This window comes from Lampris incognitus, chromosome 4 (assembly GCF_029633865.1).
Source record: "Lampris incognitus isolate fLamInc1 chromosome 4, fLamInc1.hap2, whole genome shotgun sequence".
In the NCBI taxonomy this organism is placed as follows: domain Eukaryota; kingdom Metazoa; phylum Chordata; class Actinopteri; order Lampriformes; family Lampridae; genus Lampris; species Lampris incognitus.
Window position 1 is genome coordinate 36,397,840 of NC_079214.1, and position 22,012 is coordinate 36,419,851.

Here is a 22,012-nt window from a genome sequence, read left to right on the forward strand (position 1 = left end):
CCTGGAAGTTTTTCTCAATAAATTAACCCACATTTCATTGAAATTTAATACAATATTCAGTGTCTCTCCTCTTTAGTTCCCGCTCTTGCTGTCTCTCTCCCTCTCTCTCTCTCAATGTCTCTGTCTCTCTTTCTCTCTCACACACATGTCTGCACACACGTACACGCACATGCACACACTCACAATGTCGCTTCTTTCTTAGTTGTTTACTAGAGCTGTAGTTTAGTCTCCACGGAGAGAGTGGGTGAGAGAATGAGACACACAAACCCAGGCTGCACTGAACATGTCTGGAATACCAATACTTCCCCGCCTCTACATCCTTTAAACAGAGCACAGACGCAACGAGCACTGCATTCAGCCTTTTCAAGGCTTTCTATTGACAAAGAATGTACATGCCCTTTTCCAGCGACACCGCCCATGCGGCACCTACACACACACACATACTTGCACCTTGAACCTGCTCAGTTAAACCTTCTCCCGTCTTCCTCATGTTTCGCTATAGTAAGGTGTTAATGAGTCTTGCTCAAGGGCATATCAGCCTTTGTTACCTATGCCGTTATCTATGTTTTACTTCACCAGCTAGTTTGGGGAGTCAGATAAGATGCAATACATTTTCTTGGTGTCTTGGTGGCGTGGCGGTCTATTCCGTTGCCTACCAACATGGGGACCGCAGGTTTGAATCCCCGTGTTACCTCCAGCTTGGTCAGGCATCGCTACAGACACATTTGGCCCTGTCTGCGGATGGGAAGCCAGATGTGGGTATGTGTCTTGGTCACTGCGCTAGTGCATCTGGTCGGTTGGGGTGCCTGGTCACGGGGGAGGAGCAACTGGGGGGAAGAGTGTGATCCTCCCATGCACTACATCCCCCTGGCAAAACTTCTCACTGTCAGGTGAAAAGAAGCGGCTGGTGGCTCCACATGTATTAGAGGTGGCATGTGGTAGTCTGCAGCCCTCCCTGGATTGGCAGAGGGGGTGGAGCAAGGACTGGGATGGCTCAGAAGAGTGGGGTAATTGGGGAGAAAAAAAAAAGGGAAAACATTAAAAAAAAGATGCAATAAATTTTCTTAACCCCCTACGGGAAATTTTGTTATAATCAGTAAGCAGACTCAACACTGTATAATAGTGCAGGTTTAAACTGTGCAATAGACAGAATCAGTATGATAACACAACTACTGTACCTGTACCTGTGCCTAAGAAGCCCATTGTTAGCTGTTTAAATGACTACAGGCCCATTGCCTTAGCATCTGTTGTAATGAAAGTGTTTGAGCATATAGTATGTAAACATCTGTCCAGCGCCGTGCTAGACCCCACTCAGTTTGCATACAGGGCCAATAGGTCAGTGGATGATGCTGTATCTCTCTGTCTCCACTCCATCTGGGAGCATCTAGAGGCGCCTGCCACCTATGCTCAGGTACTGTTCATTGACTATAGCTCAAATTTCAATACAATAATATCCACAAGGCTAAATAACAAAACTTTGCAGCTAGTTTCCATCAGTCTCTACGTCTCTGGGTCTTGGACTTCTTACTGGGCAGAAAACAGGTTGACAAATTCAACAATAGATTTTCAAACTCATTGACCAATAGCACAGGTGCCTCTCAGGGGTGTGTCCTCTCACCTCTGCTCTACATATGACTGTATTTTGCTGATGAAACAACACCGGTGGGGCTGATTTCCTGTAATGATGAGACAGCGTATAGAAAGGAGGTCTCCTCTCTTGTCGAGTGGCGTAGCAATAACAATCTGGAACTGAACATCAACAAAACTAAAGAACTTGAACTTTTGGTTGACTGGGGCGAGCTACTACCACTGGCCATTAACAACCAAGTGGTAGAAAGTTGGATCATTTCAAATTCCTTGGGACTACAATCTCCACCTCCCTGAAATGGGAAGACGACTTCACCACCATCCAGAAGAAAGCTTATGAAAGACTAATCGTTCTAAGGCTGCTTAAGAAATTTGGAGAATCAAGGGTTGCAATGTTACAGTTCGACAGAGCTGTAATAGAAAGTGTTCTCACTTTCTCAATAACTGTATGGTATGGCAATTCTACAGCCCATGAGGAAAAAACTGTTGGGCAGAGTTGTGCGCACAGCTTCAAAAATAATTGACTGCAAACTCCCTTCCATTTCTGAGTTATACCATATTCAAACTTTAAAGGACTCCTCACACCCGGCCAACCCCCTATTCAATCATCTCCTTTTGGGTAAAAGACTTTGCAGTATCAAGACCAGAACGTCTCACTTCCACAATAGCACTTACCCTGCAGCAATCTGTATCCTAAATGCTTCACTGATTGTACAAGTATAGACTCCTTGAGCACATGCACTTAAATTTGTCGCTTTAAGGCCATGGGACATGCGACTGCATTAACAGAATTATAATTGTAACTACGTTTTTGTGGACAGTCCTTGTATGTATTGTGTGGGTTATATGTTTCAGTAGCAAACCGTGGGGTCTGGCAGTGGGCCTTCAACGGCGCAATGATATTGTAATCAGCCAATTTTTGGGGGGTATTTTTTAATATGTGAACAGCTCTGACACAGCTCTAACACTCACACACACACACACACACACACACACACACACACACACATACACACACAAAGTGCATCCATTGCAGCACCACAGGTGAAAACCTCCGACACACACAGCTCACCTACACACACACACACACACACACACACTCAGTGCCTCAAGATCCACCAAAATCAAATCCATTGGATATCAAATAGCCTTTGTCTCTCTCCATATGAAAACAATGAAAATGCACATGACATAGCCTCCGCTTCTGGCCTACAACATCACCATGGACAGCGCTAACATGCAGCATCATGAAACATCTTCTTTACAAACTGACCAGACCAATTCAAAGCAATTCATGAGCAAAGAATAGAAATAACGATAAAATCAACCTGCACATGCAGAATATGCCATGAGCAAAGTCATAATATAATAATAATAATAATAATAATAATAATAACAACTCAAACTTATATAACACTTTTCTAACACTCAAAGTCGCTTCACAATAAATGGTGGTGAAACAAGACAACAGATAAACATAACACAGACATACGGGGTGGATGGGAAGGGGGGCTACGAGAGGGAGAAGTGGCAGCCACACACGACACCAGCAGTACTCTCCCACTTAAACAGATACAAAAGGGCAAGAAAAACAAAAAACAAAAGTACTGTAGGCGTTGATTTTCTGTAGAGGTTTACTCCCATAGCCCCCCCCCCCCCCCCCCGAGGTATCCACTAGGCAGTGGCACTATTTAACCCATAGCTGGGGGTGGTTCGTGGGCATCAGGGAATAGCCACACACCGGTGGACCTGCGTATGTGTAGGGGCCAGACCTCCTCTGAGTCCCTTGTAGTTCAGCCAGGGTCCAAGGTGTACTCAGTTACCGTATTTCGTCAGGAGGAGGCACTACATAGGGCTTGCTGTTTGAGAGGCTATGTATTGGCAGGGAGAGACTTATGTGCTCAGCTCTCCTGTTCCCATTTCTGCTAGCCAGCGGTGAAGGTTGAGAGTGACACGTGACAGGCACAGTACACTACACTAACACACTAGACGCTTCACAACAACCTGACTTCTTACACAAGAATGTCAGACACACAGATCATATGCAAAATATGCCAAACCTTATGCCATAATATTGAGTATAGCAGGCCCAACATTACATGAGCAAAGTGTGGTATTAACCAGCTATGAAGTGCCATCACAATATGTAAAATGAATATGCCAGCTTTGATTTGGAGTAAAATAAAATTAGGCAGCTTACCTTATTAGGCTACTTGAATAAGTCCATCCGTCGGCGTTGGTCCTTCTATGTGAAGTGAGCAATGGCAGCATCATGCAGTTTGTCCTTGGATTTAAGTTCCATCAGAAGGCCTTTTCTATGGACATCAGTGCCAAAGCTCCCAGTTGGTCCTGTCCCGTTGTGTTTCTGGTGTGTGTCTTGATGCGCTTCAGGGCCGAGAAAGACCGCTCAACTCCTTCCATTTCCAGTCGCTTGTTGCTTTCCCCCAAAAGCATGTCTTGAGAAGGGTAATGCTAACAAGCTAGCTACAACGTCGCTCTCGTCTCCTCCTGTAGCCATGCTTTGTAAACTTTGTCGCACTCGTCTGATACACAGACTAACATTAGCGATGTGTGGTTCGATTGGTTTAAGTGAACCAGTAGATTTGGATCGCCAATGTGAAAGAGTCGGTCAATCGCAAGTAATGACTCCTCAGCAACCGCAGATCTTTTTTTTATATATATATATGAGTGAGCCTGCGCCTGGATAGGTCTGGATTTCTAGAAGTCCTCTGGCTATATTTTTTTGTCCCACCCACTACAACAGCAGAATGTGATTGGCTGATTCATCTGTCACTTTCTAAATAAACACACAAGCAAAGGACTTCTAGCAGTCCTAACCAATGAGTGAGCCAGTCAGCTAACCCTTTCTCTGCCAAGAGACAACAACAACAAAATCTGGTTGAATAACTCGATTTTCATGGTTTCAGGACAGTAGCCCTTTCATTACTGAAGCAAAATTGATAGAAACTAGGGCTAAAATTAGAATTAGAAGAGATAATTATTATTAAATGAAATATAGCATTTAAAATGCTGATATGTTGGGCCTTCTCTGAAGTCCTAGAAGTCCCTAAGGGTTCCCCTCTGATATATTTACTGTTTTTATCTTTGAGCACACCAAGACAAATTTCAAATCAACTGTAAAGTTGATATGGAAATAGATTATTGAATCTTGAATCTTGTACAAGCTTTAGGCACACATAGTATACAGTTTGGTGTGTGTGGTATATCACACAATATAGTTTGCCTACCAAGCAAACAGGCTAGTGGAGGATGCAGTCAACATGGGATTGCATTACATCTTCCAACACCTCGCCTCCCTGGGGACACATGCAATGGTCCTGTTTGTGGACTTCAGCTCAGCGTTCAACACCATCGTCCCAGATATCCTCCACTCCAAACTCACCAAACTCACCCATCTCACTGTACCAGCCCCCATCTGCCAGTGGATTAAAAACTTTCTGACAACCAAGAGGCAGCAGGTGAGGCTTGGGAAAATCACATCCAGCACCCAGACAATCAGCTCTGGCACCCCCCAGGGATGTGTGCTTTCCCCTCTACTCTTCTCCCTCTACACAAATGACTGCATCTCAGGAGACCTGTCTGTTAAAGTGCTGAAATTTGCAGATGGCACAACCATCATTGGCCTTATCTGACAAGTTTGCATATACGTAGACAGGAGGTTGAACAGCTGGCCCTCTGATGCGGCCATAACAACCTGGAGCTGAACACGCTCAAAACTGGAGATGACAGTGGACTTCAGGAGGAGTCCCTTAACACTGCCCCCCCTATACTCAACAGCATGGTGTTTGCAGTGAAAACCTACAGATTTCTGGGTCCCACAATCTCTCAGGACCTAAGGTGGGCATCCAACACAGACACAATCATCAAAAAACCCCAGCAGGGGATGTACTTTCTCCACCAGCTCAGGAAGTTCAACCTGCCTCAGGAAGTTCTGATTCAGTTCTACTCTGCAATAATCCAGTCTGTTCTCTGCTCATCCATCACTGTCTGGTTCGGATCAGCCGCCAAATAGTACAGGGACAGAATACAACAGACAGTTAAGTCCGCAGAGAAAATCATTGGTGCCAGCCTGCCCTCTATTCAGGACTTATACATCTCCAGATTCAGAAAATGGGCAGGCAACATCACTGCAGACACATCACACCCTGGTCACAACCTGTTCCAACTCCTCCCCTCTGGTAGGCGCTACAGAGCACTGTACCCCAAAACAACCAGATATAAAAACAGTTTCTTTCCACGGGCTGTCACTCAAATGAATGCTTAACATTGTCAAATAAATCCAACCATGTTGTGTATATTGTACTGTACATTGTATGTATACTGGTATGCTCTGTCATGTCCATCTACCTCAGGCATGTATGTAAGTAACCTGCTAACATTTATTTCAGCATCTCTGATATATTCTCTGCACCATTGTACTTTATTGCCTCTTCTTTCACCTGTATAAAGTCAATGCTTGTGTATAGATCTGAAGATTATTGTGTTGTTATTCTATATTAAGTACACTGAGAGAGCCACGAAACTGGAGTCAAATTCCATGTATGTGCAAATTTACATGGCCAACAAATCCGATTCTGATTCTGAATATAGGGTTATAGCCTTCAGTGAAAATGTCCTGTCTACCTACTATACTTTCTTTTGGCAGAAAGCTCACATCTCTGCCATTTAGGCAACACCTTTAAATTCGGCTAAGTTACAACTTAAAACTGATGAGAAATGTTAACGTTCAAAAGAGTTCCGTTGGACATTTTGGACATAAGTTGAGTTTGGTAGTGTCAAGTATTGTACATGATGGATTAGCAACCCATCCACGGTGCCTGATGAGCTTCTGCCCAAAGTACACTGGGAAAGGCACCAAACTTTCGTGACCCTAAGAAAGAGTGATCAGTACCCAGCAAACATGCCTCTTTGGGGCCCATGTGGGGCCACTGTGGGCAGGAACAGAGGGCCCACGTTACCGGCATGAAATGCGGGGCACGTGTGGACCCCACACTAAAGGCCCTTGGTGGGGCCCCAGTGGGCTGCTCACACTAAGCAGAGTGGGCCCTCAGTGGGACCCATTGTGGGCCCGCAGCATGCCCATAGTATGCCCACACTTTGGGCTGGGAGCAGTGGTCCCACACGGGCCCATAGTGCCCCATGTGTGCCTGGTACGCTAGTGACATTTATTGACAGCCAGCTCAAACAAAAAAATTAAGAAAATATAAATTATATGAAGAAAGAATTTATTGAAAATTGGAAACAATTGGAATTGAAAAACAAAACTATATACCAAATTAAATGCTTTTATAAAACAGAACAACAAACATAGAACCACATTTGAACACAATAAGAACATTAAATCTAAAAGAAACCCAAACATTGAATCTATTTATTTTTTGCTCCTTCTGCTCCTTCCTCCATCTTTATCCTTGACATTTCTGAGCCACATTTTGATGGCAGCTTCCACCTCGGATGCTGTGGCCCGGCTGCTTTTTGTCACAGCATCTGAAGAAAACAACAATTGAAATGTAAGTGCACAGTATGAGTTAGCCACAGGTGGAGCATTTAATCTAGCCTGGGATCAGAAGTTAAGATCAAGTTAGAAGTTAGATTAACCTAGCTAAATTAATCTAATTTAATCTTAATCTGTCTTTGTATGCCTTTTTTTCCCTAGTGTAATCAGAAACAAAAATTATCACAAAATACTCTCATTTGGCCTTTACAATTAAATTCAAACTTTTGATTTTTTTCCCATTCTGAGGTCTTATTGCATATGAACATTACATACTGTACCTACGACTGCTCTGCACACCAGCATATCCCCAAAAGCCAACTTCTGGCCAGAGCCCTGCCACCACAGTTGTTGGGCCAGTGGGGTGGTTAGCAGGCGGACAAGGATCTGTCTTGTGTTGGAGGATGCATTCGCACCCCCATCTGTTGCCAGATACTTGGCCTAAATAGAGGTAATAATATATTAGTGTATTGACAAGACAGCAACAAACGGTAATGGAAAATGTAATGAACTTGTGATCATAGAATATTTTATGTGCTGGTTACTCAGAATAATACATAGACCTCACTATGTTCAGGTTTCACTGGAACTAATATGCACAGATGGATTATGGATGGATTAACAGATGTTCATTGCTGTGAGTATCACAAATGAAATTCCATTCACCTGTTGGGGTAGAGGCAAATCTCGAACAGAGATGTCTCAAAACCTGGGCAAGTAAAGCCAAAATTATCTGTATGTGACTGTGTTTTTTTATTTAGGTAAACTGACACTTGATTGTTCCGTGGATTCAGGCGGGGCAAAATTCAAATTAAACTACCCAAATCCAACTTCTTGGACTATTTAAAGTAATGAGGATTGGCACCACCCCGTGACCAAGCCCAAACGGAACCAGGGCTATAGGCTATTTTTACTTGTGTGCTGCTAGAGTGATGGAGTGTGTCAAGTTTATTACGGCACACATGCACAACATGTCAGATGTATTGCAGACTATATGAGACTACAATAAACTGCTGTGTGTGTATATTCGATAAATTTCTGATGGCTCAAAATTATTAAAATTGTAAAGTTATGAGTAATAGTTAATCCGTAATTAAGTTGGTTAAAAAAACAGCATGATCTGCTCTATGGGAACATTTAAGGGACAAAAAATTAACAAAAAAACTAGTGTTCTTTCTCTTAACTATAATATGAAACAGCTGCAACAAACCAGAAAGTTGAGACGGTACTTGTCTTGTTGGATGGGCAGTTTTAATTAAGTATGGGATGGACCGGTTAACCTTGGACAACTTGTTTACATTTTACTGTCATTTTTGCAGCGGTCTGACTATATGCAGCATTGGGCATGGGCGGTAAATAAAAAGTTTGAGTACCGCTTCCCCTAAAGCAGTTGTAATCTTAAAACGTTTTAACTGTACTGTCAACAGGGGGTTGACCTCAATGGTCAAAACTGCTGTGGGCCCCGCATGGGCTAACCCACAGTAAGCCCACATAGGTGCCTCAAAGGGCAAAACTGCTGTGGGCCCCGCATGGGCTGACCCACAGGGGGCCCATGTGGGCTTGCTGTAGGACCACAGTGGGTTGCCCACAGAAAACCCTCATGGGGGCCTCAAGGAGCAAAACTCCTGTGGGCCCCACATGGGCTGACCCACATGGGGCCCATATGGGCTTACTGTGGGCAAGAGCGCAGTTGGGCTTGCCCACAATAAGCCCACATAGGGGCCTCAAAAGGCAAAACTACTGTGGGCCCCGCATGGGCTAACCCCATGTGGGATTAGTGCGGGTTTGCCCCTGCCCACATTGCCCCACAGTAAACCCACACCTACCCACAGTGGGTCCGCACGGGCATGTTTGCTGGGTAATTGATGATGGCTATGTGTTATGTGTGGTGTTTAAGGCTGCCACCATGTCAATACCATAAAGTCAGTAGCATTTCCTCCCTGCTTCCATGAGCACAAGCCCCTCTGGAATCTTTGTGGCTTTAAATTGTTTCATATTCATTTAGCTTTCAAACTCCTCCAGCCTGAGGACCAGTTTCGAGAAACCAGCTGATCCTCCCTCCCCTTCCCTTTGTCTTTTCTCTTTAACTCCACTCAGCACTTCTCTCACAGCTAGTTTGTCTACCGAGACCTGATTAGTTTGAACGACGGATGGCAAAATGAGACAAAACGAGCAGTGAGGAAGAGGGCAGAGAAAGGAGATGATGTGCAGAGCATACACACATTGAATGGAAATGGGTGGAGGGACGTTGTGTGTGCTTTGCCGGAGAGTTGTAAAAACTGAAAATCAGCAAGCATTCAATCTGCTGAAGTGTCCTTGGCCAAGATACAGAATCCCTGCCAGAGGTGTTTACTCTATAGCCGATGCGGCACCCTGACCTCTATGTGGTGGAGGGGCAGGTGATAAGAGAATTCCTTAGTGGGGATCAATAAAGGGTCGCATTACTTCATTTGCAATTGAATGATAACTTCAGGTTAGGTGATTCTGAATGAAAAAGCGAGATATGTAAGACTTCTAGCCTAGAAGAATTGAAGTCATCCATCTAATTTTTGCAGTTACACAGTATTGTTCATGCCAGGCTTAAAAGATCCAAGGGTCATGGCTACTTTCAACACAGATAAAGAAAAACATTTAACCCTTCAACCAAAAAATTCAACCAAGTAAAAGAGAACTCCCACAGTGCTGTGGGAGTTCGAGTGTGTGTGCGAGTGTGAGTTTGCATTTGTATGCACTTTTGATTTATTGTGGGTGAGAGAGATTTAAAATGATGACACTTAACTGCAGGCTTGTTATACAAGGTCAGTGGCCTGTATGTATGTGCAGATGCCAACAGTTGACTCTGTATGGTGTGGTGTCTCTGTATGGTGTTTGTATTTGTTTATTCTGATGCGCTTGCCTGGATTTCTGTGATGTGTTTTCCATTATTCTTCTCAACTGAGTGGAAGGTTTGCATGTCATGTTGACTTTTTGTCTTCTGTCTTATTCGATAGATCGCAAAACTGAAATTCCATGAATAAGAAGTCCTGACATTTAGCTTCTCATTCTTGTAATGCCCATCAGATCAGAGCCTCTTCTTTTCTCTTGCCCTCATTTAGCCTCTCTCTTTCAGGTTAATCTATTTTTCTCTTGTGTTATTGGTTTAGTTGTTAATCAACTCTTTTCTCTGAATTTCTGAATCAGATTGTCCGTTTGCATTTCATGTTATCTCTTGTTGTTTGTGTGTGTGTGTGTGTGTGTGTGTGTGTGTGTGTGTGTGTGTGTGTGTGTGTGTGTGTGTGTGTGTGTGTGTGTGTGTGTGTGTGTGTGTGTGTTGCAGATTATCAATGTTGTTGGCTGGTTTTTAAGAAGTCATCCAGTAAAGTTTGTAACAGTGTGTACCAGAATGCCCCATTCATGTATGATCTTTTTATCCTCTGTTTATCTTAAGATGGGCACAAAGACAGTGTTGCTTCACTTTTCTTTTCTTTCATGTTGGTTAAATTTGTGTGTGTGTGTGTGCATGTGTGTGTGTGTGTGTGTGTGTGTGTGTGTGTGTGTTGCAGATTTATCGACGTTGTTGGCTGGTTTTTAAGAAGTCATCCAGTAAAGGGCCTCGCCGGCTGGAGAAATATCCTGATGAGAAGTCTGCCTACATCAGAGCTTGTCCCAAGGTGAGTGTGTGTGTGTGTGTGTGTGTGTGTGTGTGTGTGTGTGTGTGTGTGTGTGTGTGTGTGTGTGTGTGTGTGTGTGTGTGTGTGTGTGTGTGTGTGTTTGGTTGTGAGGCACTCCTTGTTTTGGTCCTTTGTACAACAGTAGGGTGCAAGACACCTGTCACACACATGTACACAAACCCGTGGCTGAAAGCAGACACTCTCACATCAAACATTGACTCTTGTACTCCTGAGCTCAGCAAGTCAGTATTCCCTCTCTCCCTCCTGTCTTTCTAAGAGTTTCCATCATTCTATCTGCCTCTGTCTCTATCTTTTTCTGTCTATCTTTCTGCACATCTGTTTCTATTTCTGTTTGTCTGTCTTACTGTGCATTTGTGTTTCTGCCTTTTTCTATTTATTTCTCTTTCACTTACACACATATGCACTCACATTATCTTTGCCCTCTCTTTCACCTGGGCTTTTCCATCTACATTTTCCAACTCCCTTGTTCAATATCCTTCACTCCATATTAAGCCATGCCAGTCGATTTGTACGGAGCTTTCCCTCTTGAAACTCAGAATCAGAATCATGTTTATTGGCCATGTGGGTTTGCACATACATGGCATTTGACTCTGGTTTCGTGGCTCTCTTAGTATACTTAACATAAAATAACAACACTATGGGCATCCAAGTAGCGTAGCAGTCTGTTCCGTTGCCTATCAACACAGGGATTGCCGTTCGAATCCCCGTGTTATTTCTGGCTTAGTCAGGCATCCCTACAGACACAATTGGCTGTGTCTATGGGTGGGAAGCCGATGTGGGTATATGTCCTGGTTGCTGCACTAGTGCATCCTCTGGTCAGTCGGGTGCCTGTTTGGGGGGAAGGGGGAACAGGGGGGAATAGCACGATCCTGCCACACACTACATTCCCCTGGCAAAACTCCTCACTGTCAGGTGAAAAGAAGCAGCTGGCGACTCCACATGTATTGGAGGAGGCATGTGGTAGTCTGCAGCCCTCCCCAGATCGGTAGAAGGGGTGTAGCAGCGACCAGGACAGCTTGGATGAGTGGGGTAATGGGCCTGATACAACTGGGGAGAAAAAGGGGGGAAAATTTAAAAAAAAGAATAACAACACTTCAACACAACAATCTTCAAGGATTGATTATATACAGGTGAAATAAGAGGTGATAAAGTGCAGTGGTGCAGAGAATATATGAGAGATGAAATTCAAGTTTCATTGTAGTTCCAAGACAAAAGTGTTAAGTATAACTATCTTCAGCACCCACTGGCCCATGTAAATCAAAAAACTTAAGCCGATGACTCTTCCTCATCCATTCTTTCATCCTTCAATCACGTTCATTCTATAGTGGCATTTGAATTCACATTTACATTTCATTTTTTAAGGTTCAAACAACCCAAACCAGACCTACAGCCTCCTTTAGTGCTGTGCTCTTCTTGGCAATTTTAGTCAGGTTGTACCAACAAACATATGAAGTATGCTAACAGAAAAATTAGCTTCAATGTGGGGTTTACTGCGATCTTCAATCTGGCATATAGTCATTGGAACTTATACCTCTGCGATCGGTCAGGTGACAGAGATCAGCAACGTGAAGAATGTGACACGGCTGCCCCGGGATACCAAACGACAAGCTGTGGCCATTGTGTTTACAGATGACACCTCACGTACCTTCACCTGTGAATCAGGTATGGTCCACACACACGCACGCACGCACGCACGCACGCACACACATATCCTTGCCCTGAAGCTGCTTTTTTCATGTCCTGTGTGAAGCTTGGTATTAATATTTCATGAATTTGCCTTGAGTATTTTGAACTGATGTTCTGTATTTATTCAAATTTTTCTTCTTTTCATATTTATCCTTGTAATAACTGTACAACGGTTAACCTCTCTGTATTACCCACCTTAGTTATCACCACTATTAATATTCTACTTTGTATTTTATCAACCTATTCATATTTTAGAACAACTTTTATTGGCAATAAGGGTCATTTGGTGGGTACCAAAACATCTGACTTTGTGTATCCCAATAATATTTTCATTGGTGGTAGTATTAGTCACTGATTGGTTAGTCTAATCATAACAATCTGTACAGTGTCCCTGATGTGGTGTCCCTCCTTTGATTTGGGAAAACAAACACATTTTGATAGTGAGGCTAAGCAAATATACCTTTACTTTCTTTACTTTTTATGCCCAGAACTCGAGCTGGTCCTCAGACCTATAATAACTCAAGTATTTATACATACATATATAAAAACACAGAGTTGATATAATGATAATGATGTCTCTCTTTATCTCTTTGTCTCTCTCATTTCAGAACTGGAGGCAGAAGAGTGGTTGAAGACTCTGTCAGTCGAATGTCTGGGGACCCGCCTCAATGACATTAGTATGGGAGAGCCTGACCTTCTGGCAGCCGGAGTGCAGTGTGAACACACTGGTCAGACACACACACACACTAAAACATGACAATCTCACCAAAAAAGACAAGACAAAAAGAACTATTCCTCTCATCACCATCGTCACCATCATTATTTTTGTGTCCGTCCCCTTAGAGCGCTTCAATGTGTTCCTTCTCCCCTGCCCTAACTTGGACATCTATGGAGAGTGTATGATGCAGATCACCCATGAAAACATCTACCTGTGGGACATCCACAACCCTCGCACCAAGCTGGTCACATGGCCCCTCTGTTCTCTGCGCAGATACGGCCGGGATGCCACCCGCTTCACCTTCGAGGCTGGACGGTGAGGGAAAAAAAAAAAAAACACCATTCTATCTCAGTTGACACATTAACTTTTTCACCTGAAGCAACTGGGAAAGCATAAAGGCTTCTTTCTGATGTTTTGGCATTTTCATTTAGTTTTTCTCAGTGCAAATTCAGAGTTAGAATTGAAAAAGCTTGATAAAAACAAAGCTACTGAAAGAAGGCGAAACGGCATTCTCTTGTCCCCACATAACATGTTACCCCACACAGACTCACTCACACACACATGCAGATGCACACACATGCACACACATACATGCACACATGCACATGCATACATCTGTATTGTCAACTGAACAGTACAAATGTGTTTAGGGAGAGGAAGGGACATAATGTCATTTATTATTTCTAACTGTATTTTTAGTAGAGACACATGCACATGCTCACAACCACCCACACACAAACACTGACCCGCACATGCACACACAGATACACAGGGACATTCTGTTTGGCCTTGCCCCATAGAGAGATTGATTGAATAGATTTGAGGTGAATCAATGCTAGGCCAGACCTTCTTATCTCCTCCCCTTTGATAAAAACCGGAGGAGGTACGATTGGGTCAGCATGCAGATAATAGCTTGTGTGTGTGTGCAAGTGTGTGTGCCTTTTTGTATTTGTGTGTGTCTAAGAAAGTGAGAGAGAAAGAAAGATTAAGAGACACTGAAAGGGAGAAAAAATGCTAGTGATGATGCGTGAGAGAGAGGATAAACAAAAGGACATAGCATGTGGGCCACTGTCACAGAAAGTGCGGAAACACAGTGCCATCTAAAGGTGGATACTATGTACTGCGTTACTGTCCCTAATTGAATCCCCCTCTCTCGTTGATTCCTCAAAATCTTTTTGTAGATATTGCACCAAAAACCAGACATTTGCAGCTAGAATAGTCATTTACCACATTAGCAATGTATAGAGTGTATTTCTTTAAAGTTAAGACTAGTTTAAAGTTATCTTCATTGAAAAGTACAGTGCTTTTCCTTCAAAAATATGGACATTTCAATGTGATCCCAAACTTTTGAACGGTAGTGTATATATACTATATATATACATCCATCCATCCATCCATCCATTATCCGAACCGCTTATCCTGCTCTCAAGGTCGTGGGAATGCTGGAGCCTATCCCAGCTATCCCAGCAGTCATTGGGCAGCAGATGATATATATATATATATATATATATATATATATATGTGTGTGTGTGTGTGTGTGTGTGTTTATATACGTATGTACTATATATATGTGTGTGTATGTACGTATGTATGTATGTGTGTATGTATGTGTGTGTGTGTGTGTTTATATACACTCACTGGCCACTTTATTAGGTACACCTTGCTAGTACCGGGTTGGACCCCCTTTTGCCTTCAGAACTGCCTTAATCCTTCGTGGCATAGATTCAACAAGGTACTGGAAACATTCCTCAAGAGAGTTTGGTCCATATTGACATGATAGCATCACGCAGTTGCTGCAGATTTGTCGGCTGCACATCCATGATGCGAATCTCCCGGTCCACCACATCCCAAAGGTGCTCTATTGGATTGAGATCTGGTGACTGTGGAGGCCATTTGAGTACAGTGAACTCATTGTCATGTTCAAGAAACCAGTCTGAGATGATTCGAGTTTTATGACATGGCGCGTTATCCTGCTGGAAGTAGCCATCAGAAGATGGGAACACTGTGGTCATAAAGGGATGGACATGGTCAGCAACAATACTCAGGTAGGCTGTGGCGTTGACACGATGCTCAATTGGTACTAAGGGGCCCAAAGTGTGCCAAGAAAATATCCCCCACACCATTACACCACCACCACCAGCCTGAACCGTTGATACAAGGCAGGATGGATCCATGCTTTCATGTTGTTGACGCCAAATTCTGACCCTACCATCCGAATGTCGCAGCAGAAATCGAGACTCATCAGACCAGGCAACGTTTTTCCAATCTTCTATTGTCCAATTTTGGTGAGCCTGTGCGAATTGTAGCCTCAGTTTCCTGTTCTTAGCTGACAGGAGTGGCACCCGGTGTGGTCTTCTGCTGCTGTAGCCCATCTGCCTCAAGGTTCGACGTGTTGTGCGTTCAGAGATGCTCTTCTGCATACCTCGGTTGTAATGAGTGGTTATTTGAGTTACTGTTGCCTTTCTATCAGCTCGAACCAGTCTGGACATTCTCCTCCGACCTCTGGCATCAACAAGGCATTTTCGCCCACAGAACTGCCGCTCACTGGATATTTTCTCTTTTTCGGACCATTCTCTGTAAACCCTAGAGATGGTTGTGTGTGAAAATCCCAGTAGATCAGCAGTTTCTGAAATACTCAGACCAGCCCGTCTGGCACCAACAACCATGCCACGTTCAAAGTCACTTAAATCACCTTTCTTCCCCGTTCTGATGCTCGGTTTGAACTGCAGCAGATCGTCTTGACCATGTCTACATGCCTAAATGCATTGAGTTGCTGCCATGTGATTGGCTGATTATAAATTTGCGTTAACGAGCAGTTGGACGGGTGTGCCTAATAAAGTGGCCGGTGAGTGTATGTACTATATATATATGTATGTATGTATATGTATGTATGTATGTGTGTGTGTGTGTGTGTGTGTATATATATATACACACACACACACACACACACACACACACACATATATATATATATATATATATATATATATATATATATATAGGCAACATAGCATGTATTCGCTGTTTTTTTTCCCCATTGTATAGCCAACTTGGCAGCTGATGAGTGCGCGACGCACGAAACAGGCTTGTACTGCTATGAATTAAAGATTTTTCCTACATCTATCTTAATATTTTGCTCATTATTTTTGAGCACTTTCATCAATACCATTGACAGTTTCTAAAAAAAACGCTATATATACATATATATATATATATATATATATATATATATATATATATATATGTGTGTGTGTGTGTGTGTGTCACATATGTGTGTGTGCGTGTCTGTGTCTGTTGGTGTGTCCACATAAGGGGAGAATGTTAACCAGCAAGGTGTGCCTCACTGATCAGCTGGGCCAGTCCCGATATTTTCTGCCTCTTAACCGGCACGTAAACCAAACTCCCCCTTTCCACAGATAAATTTTCTCAGTTGTATGTGGTTATATTTCTATTCAAACATTGAGCCAATGTCAAGGACACATTAAAAAAGCAATAAAAATCAAGTCCAAACTAGGTGCATTTACTCTTAGCTTGCTGGAAGATCAAAGGTGCACATGTCACAGACATTCAGGAGAAAAGGAAACAGGTTGAAAAGAGTAATTTGCAATTGCATGAGTCTGGAAATTGCTTTTCTGTTGCTCTTTATTGCACAATCTTGTTCTTGACATGTCAACTTCTCAAAACTCTGATCTGCGATTTGTAAGACTTAGTGTATACTTTTGTTCAGGATGTGCGACAGCGGCGAGGGTCTTTATACATTTCAGACCAGGGAAGGAGAGCAGATCTACCAGCGGGTCCACTCCTCCACACTGGCCATTGCAGAGCAGCACAAAAAAGTCCTGTTAGAAATGGAGAAAAACAGCAGGGTAAGACACTGCTGGAAGTGGTCTGTCTGTCTCTCTGTCTGTCTGTCTCTCTCGCTCTCTCTCTCTCACACACACACACACACACACACACACACATACACACACACACACATGCACACACACTCATGCACACATGCATGCCTGCACACATGTATTGTTGCTAATTCACGTACAGCATGCTCCAACAATACAGTTGCCATTAAACATATTTTCTAATCATAGATAGTATTTCACACCTCATATGACCTTGGCAGCACAACCTTCAAACATGTTTTTACAATGTATTGTTGATTTAAACTCATTTAAAAAGCTGTTCTCTTTTTTTTTCAACTTAAATGATTAACTCTCCGACCCTGTTTGGGCTGAAACTTCATTCATTAAGGTACAATCTGTAATGGCATATACTGCCACAGCTATGTGGAGTATACTGCGACAGCACAAGCACTTTACTGACAACAAGAAACAAGACTTACTGTTTCTCATCATCAACGGACAACCAAAAGACTAAAAAGAAATCAAAAGCATGGCAGCATTAGTATTAGTATTAGTATTTCATATTTACAAATAATGATGCAAGCTATGTTTATGAATGCTGACTGAAACAATGACAGAAGTGTCGTGGACAGCCGCTGAGCGCATCATTTGCGGACTGTACCTTTAAGTTCAAACAGGGTCAGAGTTTGAACTTAGGGAACTTAAAGGTTTAAACCTCAGTTCTGAAGCTCATGTTAGTGTTGCTTGTTAATTCACCATCTGTAAATGTATTTATTCATGGGAAAACATAAGTATCATTCTCCACTTTGGAACCTAGTGTTACATTAAGTGTTTTATGACTGTATTTATGGAGGTTGTGTTTGCATAAATATTGTTCTATCTGTCTATTTTAATCAAAGTCTGTCTGCCTATCCTGCATCAATATACTATATATAACCAAAAAAATAGAATTAAGTCAAGTTCCTTGCACATGCAAGGGTACAATATGTCTGATGAGAAAGTAAATCTGATTCTTAATCATGTCTGTGTCTTCTAGTTAATGTCTAAGAGTTCGGAGGCAGGCTCTTATCCCTGCACTCCCACCGCCATCCTGCCACGTTCTGCATTCTGGCATCACATCAATGGCAACCAGGCTGGCATGGAGCCCAGCAATGGTAAATGCTCCTCGCCCTAATCTTTAAAAGTAACACTTAAACATTTAGTTTCACCCCTGTTCATTTCTAACCAGCACAAAACAAGTTTTGAGAAACGTCTTTCGTCTTCTCATTTGTTTACCATCGTGAACATTCTTAGTTAAAATCAGTAAATAAATGCTAGGCACTAACGAGTCTTCTATAATGTTGCTAGAAAGACTTGATTTCCTCCAAAATGAACTCTTCTCTCTTTTTCAGTAACCTGAAACTCCAAAAACAGAGCTGAAGGAAAATAACAAAGAAATGTGGAGACTAAAATTGTCAAGCTTTTCTAATTCTGAATGCTAAACATTTCAGAGCATCTCTGTACACCTACATTAATCCTAAACAGTGGACACAAGCCCCAATATCTTAAAAATAGTCTAGGCTTAAAGGCAGACTGAGTAGGATTTGTTAGTTGCAGCTTGTAAACACAACATTCAAAGTTGGCCGCTCCTCCCCAGCTCAATGAGGAGGTGCCAAACCGGACAAAAGCTGAGCGAAAATTGCGAGAGGAAACGGGGCTACACGTGCGAGAAAAGATGTGTTACTGCACGATAGAGGCTGAATTGCCGTTTATTGTGCAAGATAGACAGAGTTACTGCACAAGAGAGGTTTACTTTAAGAAGGATGGACACAGTAAAAACACTGAAGTTAATTTGATCTGCAAACTCCATTCTAAAACCCCAGATCTGTGAATCAAGCCCAGAGGCAACAGTGCTGCTCGTTGATATTAATTATTTTACTCTGATGGTAGTAGGCCTGGCGGCATGGTGGCGCAGTGGTTAGCACAGTCGCCACACAGCAAGAAGGTCCTGGGTTTGAGCCGCGGCGTAGTCCAACCTTGGGGGTCGTCCTCTGTGTGGAGTTGGTATGTTCTCCCCGTGTCTGCATGGGTTTCCTCCGGGGGCTCTGGTTTCCTCCCACAGTCCAAAGACATGCAGGTCAGGTGAAACGGCCATACGAAATTGTCCCTAGGTATGTGTGTGTGTGTGTGTGTGTGTGTGTGTGTGTGTGTGTGTGTGTGTGTGTGTGTGTGTGTGTGTGTGTATGTTGGCCCTGTGTGATAGTCTGGCGGCCTGTCCAGGGTGTCTCCCTGCCTGCCGCCCAATGACTGCTGGGATAGGCTGCAGCATCCCTGCGACCCTGAGAGCAGGATAAGTGGTTCAGATAATGGATGGATGGATGGATGGTAGCCTACTTGCAGTAATTCACACTGTGTCTTGGTTTACTCAGGGTATATTTTGTTGGATAAAATCTCAGAGCATGGTGCTTACTCTGTATCAGTCTCTGGATCATCAGAAATAAACAGAATACATGCATACAACATTGCTGAAGAGGCTTGTCCTTTGTATATAATGTGTGTGTATGAGATATGAGTATTTGAACTAATAAGTGTAAGTAAAAATACACCGACAGCAGAGCCTTTTTACCAAAGCCACAGCCACACAGGAGTCCTCTCTCAAGGTGTTATGATGTTTCCCTTGAGCTTGCTAAAACAAAGAAGTCGTCAGATGGCGAAACAGTGAAGCTATGTGCAGTAGAAATGGCTAAAGCTTTTGGAGATGATAACATGGCTGTGGGTGGGTTTCAATGGCTTTCAATGGCTTCATCAGTGTATGAATGTGTGTGTGAATGGGTGAATGTGAGATATACATTGTACAAAAGCGCTTTGAGTGATTGGTATATGAGAAAAGCGCTATATAAAATGCAGTCCATTTACCATTTAAGTCACTTTTGGAAAAAGTGGCCTCTGTCACGTGGAACTCGATCCCTCTCATGTGGTGGAACTCATTCTCTCTGTACAGTAACATCCTCTCTAATGCACAATAATAACTCGGTCTCTCTTGCCCAGTAATTTGGTTTCTGTCCCGCACTAAATGGTACTTCAGCATCTCGCACGGTATCTCGTTCTCTCTCGTGCACCTTAAGTCCTTCAACATTTCTTCTGTACATTCATTTACTCGCCCAATTTTTGCTCACCGTTTGTCCAGTTCAGCGCCTCATAAACGTCACCAGAAGGACACCCCCACTCTGACTGCAGTCTCCAGAACACATCCCAGTGTACAGGCCAACTCCATGTCGCTCTTCATCCCCATCCTCTCCTTCAGTGCTTACCAGCAGGTGAAAGACAACCCCAGAGTCACTCTTGTTTTGGAAGGAGCTTTGTCCGCTTGGTGTTTCACCTCACTACACTGTAAATTCTAACAAGTTGAATTTACTTAGAAAAATTAGGAAACCGATTACCTTGGGAAAAGTAAGTAAATGAACTTAATTGTGTCAAGTTTTGTGAAATGATTTTATTTGAAATGATTTCACACAACTTGACACACTTAAGTTAATTTACTTATTTTTCCCAAGCTCATCGGTTTCTCAATTATTTTTTTTAAAGTAAACTTAAGTTGTTAGAATTTACAGTGTATATATGCGTCATTTTGGTGCTATGTCCGCCATTTTTGTAGCTTCCTCTGGGACACAGGGGTAAAGAGTCAGTGCTGGGCCCCAATGCAAGATGGTGAAAGCGGGCCCTGGTCTCCCCATCACAATCAGACATAACATAACATAATGTCAGTAGCGAATGAAAGATGTGAACGTATGCAGCTATAAAATGACCAGCAACAGTGAAATGCACTGCACAGTTGACGCCTAAAAGAAATGATTACTAGGAGACCATCGTGCTACAGAAGAGAGGTCATAGTAACAAGGCCAAGATAGTAATAGACTAGCCTACACAACAAAATCTGGTGTCGGAGCACCATAACAGATGAAAACATAATCAGTGACGACGCAACCGCACATTGACAACATTATTCATGTCTGCACATACGCCTTACAAACACAAAATACAAGTGTGTAGGTTGATTATTAGTCAAATAAATAAAAAATAAGGCTCACACTTTATTTTACGGTGCACTAATAAGATGCAACAAGCCACACTTTGAATCAAATTAGACAAAAGCTAGAAATGATATATTCTTTATTAGACAGTAACCAAACACAGTTATCCCCTAATTAGACACCATACACCTAAGTTATGCTGTAATTAGAAACCGCATATAGTGTCGTATTAGACCCAAAATATACTACACTTAGATACTATTACACCAACGTATACTCTAATTAGAAACCAATCACATCTGATCACTACTTCACACGTCTCTCATAGCCTGGGTGTTCTCCAGAGTCCTACGGATTTTGTAGGTAGTAATACATAGCCTAATACATACCTCCTAGATGCGCTGCTCCCGTACCAGCTATGACATCAGACCATTTAATGCCATGTCACTACCTGATCCCCATAACATTAGGCTATGGAAGCTGCCAGGACATTGCATCTTTATTTCCTACCATTAGACCCTTATTAGACTTTCTTAGAGGGTAATTTGTGCCACATTACAACAGATCTGTGCCGTAAACTAAAGTGAAATCCATCTCTATTTCCCACTGTCAGGCCCTTATTAGACTTTCTTAGAGGGTAGTTTGTGACACATTACAAAGGACTGTATCATAAACTAAAGCAGGGTTCCTACAGCTTAAGGCAAGTTAGGTTTAAGACTTTTTTTATGGCACTCAGAATGAAATTAAGACCAATTTGGTTAGCATCGTTGCCTCACAGCAAGAAGGTCTGGGTTCGAATCCCAAGCTGTCCCAGGTGTGGAGTTTAAATGTTGTCCCCGTGTCTGTGTGGGTTTCCTCTGTGTGGAGTTTAAATGTTGTGTCTGTGTGGGTTTCCTCCGGGTGCTCTGGTTTCCTCCCACCATCAATAGACATGCATGTTAGGGATAATGCCCCTGACTGAGGCA

At 42.8% G+C, this 22,012-nt stretch overlaps 1 protein-coding gene across 1 annotated transcript in view; it reads left to right on the top strand.

Annotated features, from left to right (window-relative positions):
• Positions 1-22,012, top strand: part of dok4 (docking protein 4) — a 44,388-nt gene that overhangs the window by 18,664 nt on the left and 3,712 nt on the right. The window contains exons 2-7 of the mRNA XM_056279112.1: positions 10,645-10,752; positions 12,321-12,435; positions 13,068-13,187; positions 13,303-13,492; positions 16,905-17,043; positions 18,074-18,191. Of these exons, the coding sequence (XP_056135087.1) occupies positions 10,645-10,752; positions 12,321-12,435; positions 13,068-13,187; positions 13,303-13,492; positions 16,905-17,043; positions 18,074-18,191 (790 nt within the window). The remainder of the gene's footprint in view (positions 1-10,644; positions 10,753-12,320; positions 12,436-13,067; positions 13,188-13,302; positions 13,493-16,904; positions 17,044-18,073; positions 18,192-22,012) is intronic.